Source organism: Zosterops lateralis, assembly GCF_965231275.1.
Source record: "Zosterops lateralis genome assembly, chromosome: 35".
NCBI lineage: Eukaryota > Metazoa > Chordata > Aves > Passeriformes > Zosteropidae > Zosterops > Zosterops lateralis.
Genome location: NC_139795.1, coordinates 309,421 through 321,805, shown reverse-complemented (window position 1 = coordinate 321,805; position 12,385 = coordinate 309,421). Strand labels below are relative to the sequence as shown.

The 12,385-nt window shown below is 60.3% G+C and overlaps 3 protein-coding genes across 3 annotated transcripts in view; 1 reads left to right on the top strand and 2 right to left on the bottom strand.

Annotated features, from left to right (window-relative positions):
• Nucleotides 1-246: 246 nt before the first annotated feature.
• Nucleotides 247-3,789, bottom strand: LOC310921487 (uncharacterized protein). Its single transcript, XM_083881621.1, has 2 exons — nucleotides 3,766-3,789; nucleotides 247-2,409 (listed from the first exon to the last, which is right to left on the bottom strand). The coding sequence occupies exon 2, from the start codon at nucleotides 2,403-2,405 to the stop codon at nucleotides 252-254; it is 2,154 nt and encodes a 717-aa protein (XP_083737747.1). The 5' UTR covers nucleotides 2,406-2,409; nucleotides 3,766-3,789; the 3' UTR covers nucleotides 247-251.
• Nucleotides 3,790-5,564: 1,775 nt separating this feature from the next.
• Nucleotides 5,565-9,084, bottom strand: LOC310921560 (uncharacterized protein; the record flags this gene model as incomplete). Its single annotated transcript, XM_083881725.1, has 4 exons — nucleotides 5,565-6,850; nucleotides 7,252-7,338; nucleotides 7,761-8,185; nucleotides 9,081-9,084. The coding sequence occupies 4 exons, from the start codon at nucleotides 9,082-9,084 to the stop codon at nucleotides 5,900-5,902; spliced, it is 1,467 nt and encodes a 488-aa protein (XP_083737851.1). The 3' UTR covers nucleotides 5,565-5,899.
• A 2,845-nt stretch (nucleotides 9,085-11,929) lies between these two features.
• LOC310921507 (uncharacterized protein) overlaps nucleotides 11,930-12,385 on the top strand; it is a 48,713-nt gene continuing 48,257 nt past the window's right edge. Inside the window, exon 1 of the mRNA XM_083881642.1 lies at nucleotides 11,930-12,011. Within this exon, the coding sequence (XP_083737768.1) occupies nucleotides 11,941-12,011 (71 nt within the window). The 5' untranslated portion in view covers nucleotides 11,930-11,940. The remainder of the gene's footprint in view (nucleotides 12,012-12,385) is intronic.

The window sequence follows — 12,385 nt, the reverse complement described above, 5'->3', positions numbered from 1 at the left end:
ACTGAAATAAACTGAGAGCAGATTCTTAAACTGACCCGGGAGCCCCAAACTGGTCTGGGAGCTGCAGTGGTCACTCACATGCCCAGCACTGCTCCATACTGGTCTGTACTGGTCTACACTGGTCACTGGCCAGCCCAGCACTGGTCCATACTGGTCACTTGCACACCCAACACTGGTCTGTACTGGTCCATCAAATGCCCAGCACTGGTCCATAATGGTCACTCAGAGGCCCAGCACTGGTCCATACTGGTCTATACTGGTCTGTACTGATCACTCACATGCCCAGCACTGGTCCGTACCAATCTGTACTGCTGATCCATACTGGTCCGTACCAGTCCATACCGGTCCATACCGCTCTGTCCCGCTCCATGCTGGCCCCTGGTGCGGTCAGTGTGGTCAGTCCGGTGTGTTTTCATGTGCTCGCCCAGATGGTGCTTGAGCTTGAAGCGCTTTGGGCAGCGGGCACAGGCAAAGGGCCGCAGGCTCAGGGTCAGCAGGATGTGCCGGTCGCGCTTGGGCCGTGCTGCAAATCGCTTCCCACAGGCACAGCCGAAGCGCTTTCCATCGGCCGGTGCGGCGCCCAGCTTCACCGGCGCATGTGCTGGCTGCCCGCCGCGCCGCGGCAGCTCATTACCATGCAGGTCCACCGGCGTCCAGCCAGGCAGTGGTGGCTCAGCTGGCGGTGGGATGTCCAGTGCGGTGGCTGTGGCAGTGGCTGGCTCGGGTTTGATGTAGAAGATGGTGGGTGGGTCCGGCAGCACGGCTGGAGTGGCGTCAGTGTCTGGTGCTATCTGTGTGGGGCCTTCGTCATTGTCGTTGTCATCATCCCCCACACGGATCTTGAGGATCTCCTGGGACGACGGGGACGGGGATGTAGTGGTGGCCATGTGGAGCTGGAGGAGCTCCTCGGTGCTGGTGCGGGTGGCCCAGGAGGAGGAAGGGTCGTTGTCACCGTGGACTGTCACAATGTCATCATGGATTGTCAAAATGTCACTTTGGACTGTCCCACTGTCATCATGGATTGTCACAATGTCACTGTGGATAGTCCCATCACCACCATGTATGGTCCTGATATCACCATGGATTGTCCCATCAGTGCTGCGGGAACCCCATGATGACAATGATGAGGGCCCTTCTCTGCCGTGGTTGAGCTGCAGGGCCATGGTGCTTCCACGGAGGGTCCGCAAGGAGGAGGAGGAGGAGGAGGAAGATGAAGATCTTTCTCCACTGTGACCGGCACGTGATGACACACTGGGACCGCACATGGTGCGTGACGATGATGATGGAGACCCTTCATGACCGTGGTCAGCCCGCAATGATGACGACGATGAAGGCAAAGACCCATCATGGCCATGGGTGGCCTTTGATGATGATGATGATGGTGAAGACCCATCAAGACCACCTCTGGACTCATCTCCATCATGGGCATTCCACAACGATGATGGCCTGTCATGAACACGAATGGTCCTTGACGATGATGACAAAGACCCTTCATGACCACAGATGGTCCGTAACGATGACGATGATGAAGGTAAAGACCCATCATGACCATGGATGGCCCTTGAAGACCCATCATGAACATGAATGGACCCATCAAGACCACAGATGGACTCATCTCCATCATGGACATTCCATGATGACAAAGACACTTCATGACCATGGATGGCCCTTGATGATGATGGAGATCCTTCTTGGCCATGGGTGACCCACAATGACGATAATGAAGACAAAGACCCATCACGGCCATGGACGGCCCTTGAAGACCCGTCAAGACCACGGATGAACCCATCATGGGTGGACCCTGTAAGACTAGAGATGGACCCATCATGGCCATGGATGGCCTTTGATGATAACAATGATGGTGAAGACCCATCAAGACCAGGGATGGACTCATGACCATCACAGACGTCCCACGATGATGATGACTTTTCATGACCATGGACGTTCCTTGATGATGATGACCCATCATGACCACGGATGTTCCCTGCTGATGCCGATGCCCCACCATGACCCTGGCCGGCCCCGTCACCCTCCAGCTCCTTCAGGATCTGCGAGCAGCGCTCCACCACATGCCACATCTGCAGCGCACTGGCCACCAGCAGGTGGCCGGGCAGCGCCTCTGCAGCCACGGTCAGCCGGCCGCAGTAGATGAGCTCCAGTAGCCCCTCGAAGGCACCAGCGTCGACAGCAGGCGGCAGCGCCAGGCGCGGCCCAGCATGTAGCAGCAGCTTGTCATGGAAGAAGGGTGAGGCAGCCGCCAGGACACTGCCATGGGCAGCAAAGACACGGCCACCAGCATGGATGGCGACATCGCAGAACTTGCCCTGCAGCCGCAGACGGTTCAGTGAGTCCAGCAGCGTCGGCGCGTGCCGTGGGAACGAGATCCTCACCCGACCCGGCGCCATCGCCCTGCAGGGATGAGGCAGGCGTAGGCCACCTGGGTCAGGCTGCTGGCCAGGGGGTGACCAGCTGATCCTTGTGTTGACCTCTTGGTCACTGGGTGCCCAGCTGACCCTTGTGATTGCCCAGTTGCCCTTTTGGGTTCCCAGCTGCCCTTTTGGCTGCCCAGTTGACCCCTGGATTGACCAGCTGCCCATTGGAGTTCCCAGCTGACCCTTGTGTTGACCTCTTGACCCTCAGGTACCCAGCTGACCCTTGAGTGCCCCACTGAGCCTTTGGGTGCCCTATTGATGATCTGGGTGCCCAACTGACCAATGGTTGACCAGCTGACTGCTGGCATGCCCCATCAACCCCTTTGGTGCCCCACTGACCCCTTGGGTGTCCAGCTGACCCTTGGGTGCCCCACTGACCTTCACCTATAGGGTGCCTTCTGCTGGCCCAGAGGACCCCCTGCATCCCTAACACCCCCCCCCCCACCCCAAATTACCCCTCCCCCACCCCAAAAACTCTGTCAGGACCCCCAAAAATTCCTCCAGGACCTCCCTATTCCCTCAGACCCTTTGGGACCCCCCAGGACTCACCGGGGAGCACCTGAAAACCCCCAGGGCCACCCTAAATCCCACCCAGGATGCCCAAATCTCCACCCAGGACACTCTGGGACCCCAAACCCCTCCCTGAACCCCCTCAGGATGCCCCCGGGACCCCCAGATCCCACCGGGGGTCTCCAGATTCCCCCAGGACCCCCCAAACCCCATCTAGAAGCTTCCTGGGACCCTGCAAATCCCACCTGGGACTCCCCAAATCCCTCTCAGAACCCTTCGAGACCCCCCCAAATTCCACCCGGGATCCCCCGGAACCCACAAATCCCTTTCAGGACCCCTCAATTCCCCTAAAATTCGCCCCAGGAACCTTTCAGGACCCCCCAAATCCCACCCAGGACCCCTCAAAACCCTCCAGGATTCCCCAAATCCGCCCCGGGACCCCCCAAATTCCCATCCAGGTCCTTTCAATTCCCTTCGGGATGCCCCAGTTTTCCCCCCAATACCACCCCAAACCCCCCCGCACCCTCCGGGACCCCTCTGGGACTCCCCAAATCCCACTCAGAACCCTCTGGGACCGCCCCAGGATCCCTTCAGGCCCCAAGATCCACGCCGTACCCCCCTTAAATCCCCCTTGGAACCCTCCAGGACCCCTCGGGACACCCCGAACCCCACCCAGGACCGTCCGAGATTCCCAAAACCGCCCCGTAATCCCCCAAAATATCCCTTGGGACCTTTCAGGACCCCTCGGGACCCTCCGGAACCCCCAAATTCTCTCCAGGACCTCCAAACCACCCCCCCCCCCCCGGGTCCCCCCCCAACTCACCCCCAGCTTCGCCGGCGGCTCCGAGCGGTGACGTCACCAGGAAAGCCCCGCCTCATCCGGCGTGACGGCAGAGACCACGCCCCCTCCTCCACCGCCTTCCTCCCCTCCCCCATCGGTTGGGGACATTTGGGGGCATTTGGCGACATTTGCGGGGTCCTAGGGACACGGGGGGCCATCGAGGACACGTCACTGCCCCCCTCGGTGTTCCCAAAATCTCCCCGGTGTCACTAAAGCCACTTCTATCGCTCCAGTTGTCCCCAACTCCTGCCCAAGTCTCCCCAACCCTGTCCAGGTGTCCCCAACCCCTGTCCTGGTGTCCCTAATCCTGTCCCCAGTGTCCCCATACCCTGTCCAGGTGTCTGCAGTCCTGGTCCTGATGTCCCCAAACTTGTCCCCGGTGTCCCCAGCTGGGTCCCCAACATCTCCAGACGTCCCCGAACTGGGTCTTGGTGTCCCCAACCTTGCCCTTGATGTCCCCAGGTGTCCCCAACCCCTTTCATGGTGTCCCCTGGTGTCCCCAAATCCTGGTCCTGGTGTCCCCAGTCCTGTCCTTGATGTCCCCAGGTGTCGTCTCTGAATTTCTTGCTTTCAAGTGTTTGAGTCTTTGCAGCAGCTTTCTCACGCTGCTTCATGTAAACAATAAGTATTCTTAGAAATTATCTGTATGTTTTGCATTCTTGTTCTCTGAGAGAGAACTTGACTGATGGTCATATTGACCAATGGAGTCAGGAAGTTGTAACCTCCTTGGGCCAATCTTGGCCCTCTGTACAAAATGTATATAAGCCTATTGAAGTCAGATAATAAAGAGCTTTCCATGATTCACCAAGCTGCTGCCTGCTATCCTCTGTGAAAGTCCACTCCCACGTCACAACGTGTTGCCCCTCTAAAGGGCAGGGGTAACACCCAGGTGTCCCCAAAATCTGTCCCCAGGTGTCACCAATCCTGGTCTTGTTGTCTCTTGGTGTCTTCAACCCCAATCTCAATGTCTCCAGATGTCCCAACCCCTGTCCAGGTGTCCCCAGCCCTGTCCCCAGGGCAAACTGGGATAAAAAGTTGATTTCCAGGAAATTCCCATTTTCAATGCCTCAGATTGGGCTAAAAAGTTGATTTTCCACTGCTGATCAAGAATTCCTAGATTTTAATGCCCAAAATTGAGAGGAAATTTTGATTTTCCAGGAAATTTTTGGGGTGTAATGCTTAAAATTGGGACTAAAACTTGACTTTCCAGGAAATTCCTGGCGTTTGTGCTGTAAAACTGGGAATTGGTGGAAAATCTAGTTTTATCTCAATTTGAAGCTATAAAATTAGGAATTAGCTGGAAAATCAACTTTTTATCCAAATCTGAGGCATTACAGTCCTGGAATTCACTGGAAAATGAAAATTTTCTCTGAATTTGAGGCATTAAAAACTGGGATTTCCCTGGAAAATCACCTTTTTATCCTAATTTGAGGCTTTAAAATTCAGGATTTTCCTGGAAAGTCAAGTTTTAATCCCAATTTGAGGGACTGGGGGGGGGGGGGGGGGTGGGTCCTGGGTCCCACTAGGGGGAGTTTCCCATGGAATTCCCAGAATTTTGGGGGGATTCCCGTGAAAATCCCGGAATTTGGCAGTGCCCTCCGCCTACACCTCCCCCCCCAGTTAGATTTCCAATCGCAGATCCCACTCCCCCATTGGACACGCCCCCTCCAATTCGATCAATCAGAGCTTGGGGCGGAGCCGGGGGCGTGGCCTGTATGGGGGCGGTAAATGGGGTCTTGGAAGGGGAAATGTGACCCTGAGAATGGGGGGCTCAGGGTCCTGTCAGCGTAATTGGAGCCCAGAGGGGGTCACCGGGTCCTGGCATGGTAAATCAGGGCCCTGAGCAGGGTCCTGAAAGTGTAAATGACAGTTCTGAGGGGATAAATGGAGGGCTGGCAGGGTAAATGAGTGTCCTGATGGACATTTCCCTGTCCCCAAATGTCTCCAGATGTCCCCAGTGATGTCAGCCCAGGAATTCCCATCAGGATTTGGGACAATTTTAATGAAAATTCCCCAAACTTGTCTCAAATCTCACGGGGATTGTGCCAAGAGGACATGTGACACCAGCAGTGTCCCCCAGTGATGTCACCACCCCAATGACATCACTGCAGTGACATCACTGTCCCCCCAGCAGCCTCGGGATGTCCTCGATAGCTCTTTGGCACCGCTCAGCCACCACACGGCCACGGGGGCCACCAGAGTGACTCGAGACGAGGTTGCGGATTTCTGAAAGTGTCCCCAGCAGGTGACGCGTGGCCAGGCTAGCACTGCCCTTCCACAGCACCTCAGCCTCGGCCACCATGGCCACCAAGGCCTTGGGGACATCACGGGACCCCTCCGTTGTCCCCTCCAGGGCCAAGTTGATGTCCCCAAGCCGGCGCTGCATCTCCCGGGGGAACGCAGTGGCTTTGTCACACGCAGCCTCCAAACGCTTCAGCATGTCCAGGGCCATCTTCGCCCGCTCTCCCCTCCTGGTGGCTGCCCCTGCCTGGCTGGTGGCCACCATGGACTCTTCCATGGCCTTGGTGGCTGCCACCACCTTGTCAGTGGCTTCTGCCACCCGGGCCTCGTGTGCAGCCTCCACCGAGGCCCCCTCCTCCTTGGTCAGGGCCACTGGCAGCTGCCAGGCCACGGCCACCAGGTTGTCCGCAGCTGTCCCCCAGCGGGTGGTGTGTTGCAGCAGGTCCCCAGCCCGGGTGGTGGCGGAGGCCGCAGTAGTGGCCTCGGCAGTGGCTGTGTCCCCACAGGCGTTGCAGAGCTTGGTGGCTTCCTCGGCCACCCCAGCCCAGCTCTTATCAAGTGCGGCCACTGAGTCCCACCAGGCACTGGCCCTGGCTGTCACATTGGCCCAGGTGGCCTCTGGGGTGGCCCCAAGGGTGGCCAGGGCCTGGCCCAGGGAGGTGACACCAGGGTGGCGCAGAGTGTCCCGGAGGTGATTAATGAATGTGTCCAGGGCCCTGTGCAGGGATCTTGGGGATGTGGACAGCAGCACATCCCCGTCCGGCCCGGCCACGGTGGCTGCCAGCTGCCCCAGGGTGGCCACCACAGCCACCAACGCCTCCAACAGCTGGGGAGGGGACAGGGGAGGTGGCAGGGACCTCGTGGCACTTGTGGCCTCCTGGGGCCGCCCCCGCGCCCTCTAGGGGTCCCGTCTGTCCCCTCCCTGGAGGACACAGCTGTCCCCTCTGTCTCTTTGTCATCTACTGTCCCCTGTGCCACCCCTCTACCACCCCCTGCTACACTCTGCCCCCTCCATCCGTCTGCTTCCTCCCCACCACGCCTTCCTGTCCCCTCTATCACACCCCTGTCCCCTCCATCCACCTGGTCACCCTTTGCCATGCCCCTGTCCCCTCTGTACCCCCCCTCCCCTCTGCCACCTCCCATGTCCCCCCTGTCCCCTTTGGAGCCTTTGTCCCCTCCACCTCCCCCCCGTCCCCTCCCGCCCCCCCCGCGCCGGGATTGTCGCACCTCGCGGGGCTCCATGGCCGGTGGGGACACTCTGGGGACACTCTGGAGGCACTCCGGAGACACGCGGGGGACACGCAGGGACGTGGCCTGGCCAGGGGGGAGAGCCGGGAAAGGTGACGTCACCGCCCCGGCCCCGCCCCGCCCGCGAGGCCACCGCAAGTTCCTAAAGTCCTCCTAAGTGTCCCGAATGTCCGCCTGAGTGTCCCCAACGGGACCCCGATGTCCCCCCAAGTCCTCAACAAGGCCCAAGTGTCCCCCCTATGTCCTGTTGGGGACACTGGGGACACACTGAGCTCCTGTTGGGGACACTGCAGGGACATCGTGGTGACGCAAAACGCGACAGGGGACGCCAGGGTAGCCCCGGTGTCCCCAAGGGAAGGACACGGGGGTGTCCCCAAGGCCCCCCGGGTGTCCCCGTGCTCCGGCGGTGACAGTGCCACCCCCGTGTCCCCACCCTGTCCCTACCCCTGCCCCGCCAGCGCCCCCTGGGCCACCTCCAGCCTCCGCACCACCTCCTCCTGCTCCTCCCCCGATGTCCCCAAGGCCACCGCGATGTCCCCGAGTGCCCGGGCGGCGTTGGGGAACCCCTGTCCCCGCGTCCCCCACGGTGTCACCTCCCTGTCCTGGGTGACAGCGGCCACCAAGGTCTCCAGCGCCAGCGTCACCTCCTCCAGCCGCCCCAGCGCAGCCGCGGTGGCCTCGTTGGTGGCCGCGGCGGCCTCGGCGCTGGCCCTGGCGGCTTCCACCTGCCGGGCGCGGTGGCGCAGGCGCTGGGCCATGTCCCGCTGGTTGCCCGCGGCGGTGGCAAGGTGACGCCGCGATGTCCCCAAGCTCCGCCGGGCCACCTCGCAGGATATGGCCACCGCGGCCAGGGCCAGCAGCAGGTGACTGTCCTCGGCCACTCCCAGGGCGGCGCGGGCCGAGTCCAGAGACACTGCGGGGACACGGGGACAGCGCACAGCTGGCACCAGGGACAGGGCAGTGCCACAGGCAGTTCCAGCCCGGTGCCACCCAGCTTGATTCTGTCCCACTGTCACCACCCAAGTTCTACCAGCCCCGTGTCACCAACCCTGTTCCAGCTCAGTGTCCTCAGCCCTGTCCCAGTGCCACCAACCCAGTGTCTCTATACCAATGTCCCTGTCCCAATGTCTCCAGTCCCATCTCAGTGTCCCCCACCCTGTCCCAGTGTCCCTTTCCCAGTGTTCTCAGTTGTGTCCCAGTGTTCCCAGTTGTGCCCCAGTGTCCCCAGTTCTGTCCCACTGTCACCACCCGAGTGCCACCAGCCCAGTGCTCCCAGTCCCAGCCCAGTGCCACCACTCCATTGTCCCCAGAGTAAAGTCCTCATCCTAGTGCCACTGCCCCATTGTCACTGTGCCAATGCTACCACCCCATTGCCCCCAGAGCAGTCATCAGCCCAGTGCCACTGGTCCCAGTGTCCCCAGAGCAAAGTTTGCATCCCAGCGTGCCCAGTTTCATCCCAGTGTTCCCACCCCCACTGTCACTGTGCCAGTGCCACCACCCCAGTGAGTCATCCCAGGATCATCCCAGTGTCCCCAGTGCCACCCATGGCATCAGCCTAGTGTCCCCAGTCCCCCTTCCAGTGTCCACATCCTGGGGCAGGGGAAGCCTGAACTGGTCCATGCTGGTCCATACTGGTGAGAAGTGGTTCATACTGGTTAGGGCAGGGGGAAGTCTCTGCTGGTCTGTAGAAATTCATACTGGTCCACACTGGTCTATACTGGTCTATACTGGTCTATACTGGTCTGACCTGGTTCATACTGGTCTATACTGGTCAGGTTTGGGGAAAGTCCCTCCTGGTCTGTACAAACCCATACTAGTCTGAACGGCTCCCCACTGCTCTATACTGGACTTTACTGGTCCATATTAATCTGTACTGCTCTGTACTGGTCCATACTGTTCTGTACTGCCTCCCACTGCTCTATACTGGTCTACACAGGTCCACACGGGTCTATACTGGCCCATACTGGTCTATACTGGTTTATACTGGTCCATACTGGTCCAAACTGATCCGTACTGGTCCGTACTGGTCTGTACTGGTCTGTACTGGTCAGTACTGGTTTTTACTCACACACAGCCGCACACAGCACCATCAGCCCCACGGCCAGCCCGTGCCCGGCCCGCAGCCAGCGCTGGCACCGCCGTGCCCGTCGCTCCTCGCGCTCTAGCGCCGCTGCTGCCGCCTCAGCCACGGCCCCAAGCAGCCGCAGCCGCTCTGGGTCCTCGTCCCCAAGGGTCCCCAGGGCCACCGCTGGGGACACCGTGGCCTCCCGGGCCACCTCCAGTCCCCTCAGGGCCACCTGGGCCTGGCCCAGCACAGCCTTGGCCTGGTCCAGCACTGTGGGGATGCTGCCCGGTGTCCCCAAGGCCTCAGCCAGGGCCGCCAGGGCCATCAGGGCCTGGCGCCACATAGCCATTGCCAGGGCCACCTCAGCAGGCAGGGCAGGGGGGGACACCTGGGGACAGGAAAGGAGTGTCAGGGGGTTGGGGGAGAGTTTGGGGGGGTTCCACGTGGGGTGTGGGGAATCCCAGGTGGAACTGGGGGGCTTGTGGGGGGGTTGAGGGGGTCCAGGTGGGGATTGGGGAGTCCTGGAGATGTTTGGGGCAGCTCTGGGGGGAGTTTGGGGGTGCTAGGTGGGGCATGGGGGGCAATGGGGGGTCCCAGGCATGGGTTGGGGGGTTCTGGGAGGGTTTTTAGAGGGTCCTGAAGGGTCTTCAGGGGTCCCAGGTGGGGTTTGGGAGATCCCAGATGGGGTTTTGGGGATCCTGAGGGGGCTTTGGGAGGCCCTGGGAGGGTTTCAGTGGGGTCCTGGAAGGGTTTTGGGGGGGTCCCAGGTGAGCAGGGGACATCGAGGGGACATGGCACGGGGGGGCAGGGTGAACACAGGGGGCGAGGGGGGGCCCAGGGGAGCTCCCAAGGGATTTGAGGTCTCCCAGGAGAGGTTTGGTGGGTCCCAGGTGAAAATTCCCAAATTTCCAGCCGCCCAGGTGAGGTTTGGGGAGTCCCAGGCAAGAATTCCCAAGGATTTGGGTTTTCCCGGCTGCCAAGTTGAGGATTTCGGGTTTCCCAGGTGTCCCAGGTGAGGCCCCAGGGAGGTTCCAGGGTTCCCAGGTACCCAGGTAAGATTTTGGGGGGTTCCACCTGAATCTCCCCAGGAATTCTGGGGCTCCCACCCACCCTGTTCCCCCTCCCAGCCCCCTCTGAAAGCCACAGACTCCGGAACTTTCCACTTCCCTTTTCCCTCCCGGCTGCACTCACAGCCCTGGGGACTCCCAAACTTCACCAACCCCCCCCGAAAACCCCCCAAAATCCCCTGAAAATACCCCAAATCCCCTCGGATGCCTGCTGGGGGTGACCCCAGGGGTTTTGGGATTCCCACCTCGGGTTCCATCTCTGTCCCCATCCTGGAGCTCTGAGGGCCAAGGGTGTTGAGGCTCGGAGGAGGGAGGGCCCCACACCCTGATCCTCCCCCAAGGGTCAGAATTCACCCTGTCAGGACCTCAGTCACCCTTTCAGGGCTGGGTTTAACCCCTTGGGGCCCTGATTGATCCTCCAGAACTCCATTTCCCCTATCAGGACCCCACTGACCCCCTCAGGGTCCTGATTTCCCCTGCCAGGACTCTGATTTACCCCCATTCATTCTTTCAGGACCCCACTTAATTCCTCAGGATCCCATTTATCCTTCCAGGACCCATTTTACCCCCTCAGAATCCCATTTAACCTCTCAGGGTCCTCATTTCCACAGCCAGGACCCGCTGATCCCCTCAGGGCCCTTTCACCCCACCCAGGGCTCTGATTTACCTAGCCAGCACCCTGATTTGGTAGTGGGTTTTCGAGATTGGCTTTGGGTATCCAGCAGCATTTGGGGTGTGGAATTTGGGATTGGTTGGGATGCAGGATTAGAGAAGTTTCAAGGATTGGATTTGGGGGATCCAGCAGGATCTGGGATCTGGGTTTTTTGGGAATCCAGGATCTGGGATTTGAGATCATTTGGTATCATTCTTTGGAATCCAGCAGAATTTGGGATCATTTGGGATCCAGGATTTTGGATCATTTAGGATTGGGCTTTGGGTATCCAGCAGCCCTTGAGATCTGGAATTTGGGATTTTTAGAGCATTTGGGATCCTTACTTGGGATCCAGCAGGATTTGGGATCATTTGGGACCCCCGGGGTCCCCAACTGCCCCCCCGCCGATGTCCTCAAAGGGTCCCATTGTCTCCCCTTCCCACGCTCCCATTCATTCCCGCCCCTTTTAACGCCCTCCTTCCCGCCACACCCAGGCCACGCCCCGTCGTCGCCCCTTTACCCGCCTCTCCCAATGCCCCGCCCCTTTTCCCTTGCCTCCATTACCTCTCAATCCTCGCCCTCGCCTGACGCTTCCCATTAGCCATCTCGCGAGGCCCCACCCCTCTAATGGCGTGGCTACAAGACCGATCGGCGTTTATTGAAATGCTCCGCGCAGCTGCGGCCCCGGGGGGTAGAGCCAGCCCGGCCCCGGCGGGGCCCAGCGCGGGCCGGGGGGCCGAGGGGGGCTGGGCTGGGGGCGTTTCGGGGGAGTCAATAAATAGGGCGGGCGGGGGTGCCGAGTGGGGAGGCGGGGTGAGTGGGGGAGGTCCCATGGGTGGGGGAGGGGCGGTGACGTGGGGATCCTGGCGCACTGGGGGAGGCTCATGGATCGGGGGCGGTTCCAGCGCTTTGGGGGACTCGGTGAAGGGAAAAGCAGTGAATGGGGGGGGTCCCGGTGAGTGGAGAGTCCCCGGTAAATTAGGGGGAGCCCCTGCTGATAACGGGGCATTCCGGCTGATAACGGAGGGGAGGGGAAAGGACCGAGGCCAAAAGGAGCCCACTCTGCTGGGGAACCCCCTGTGCACCCCCCAATCTGGCTCGGGCCCCCCAAAACCCGGCGCTGTTCCCGGGGGGTGAAAAATGAGGGGCCGAACTCCCTGGGATGAGTGGGGGGCCCCACCTCACTTGGGTTTGGTTTGTTCTTTCCCTTTTGGAGGGAAATCAAAGCCATTCGCTGATGCTCTTAATTAGGGCCAGGGGAACTGACGGCTTTCCTCGGAGACGGTGGCAGCGAACACGCAGGGCTGGGAAAGGCGGGCCGGGAGCTGC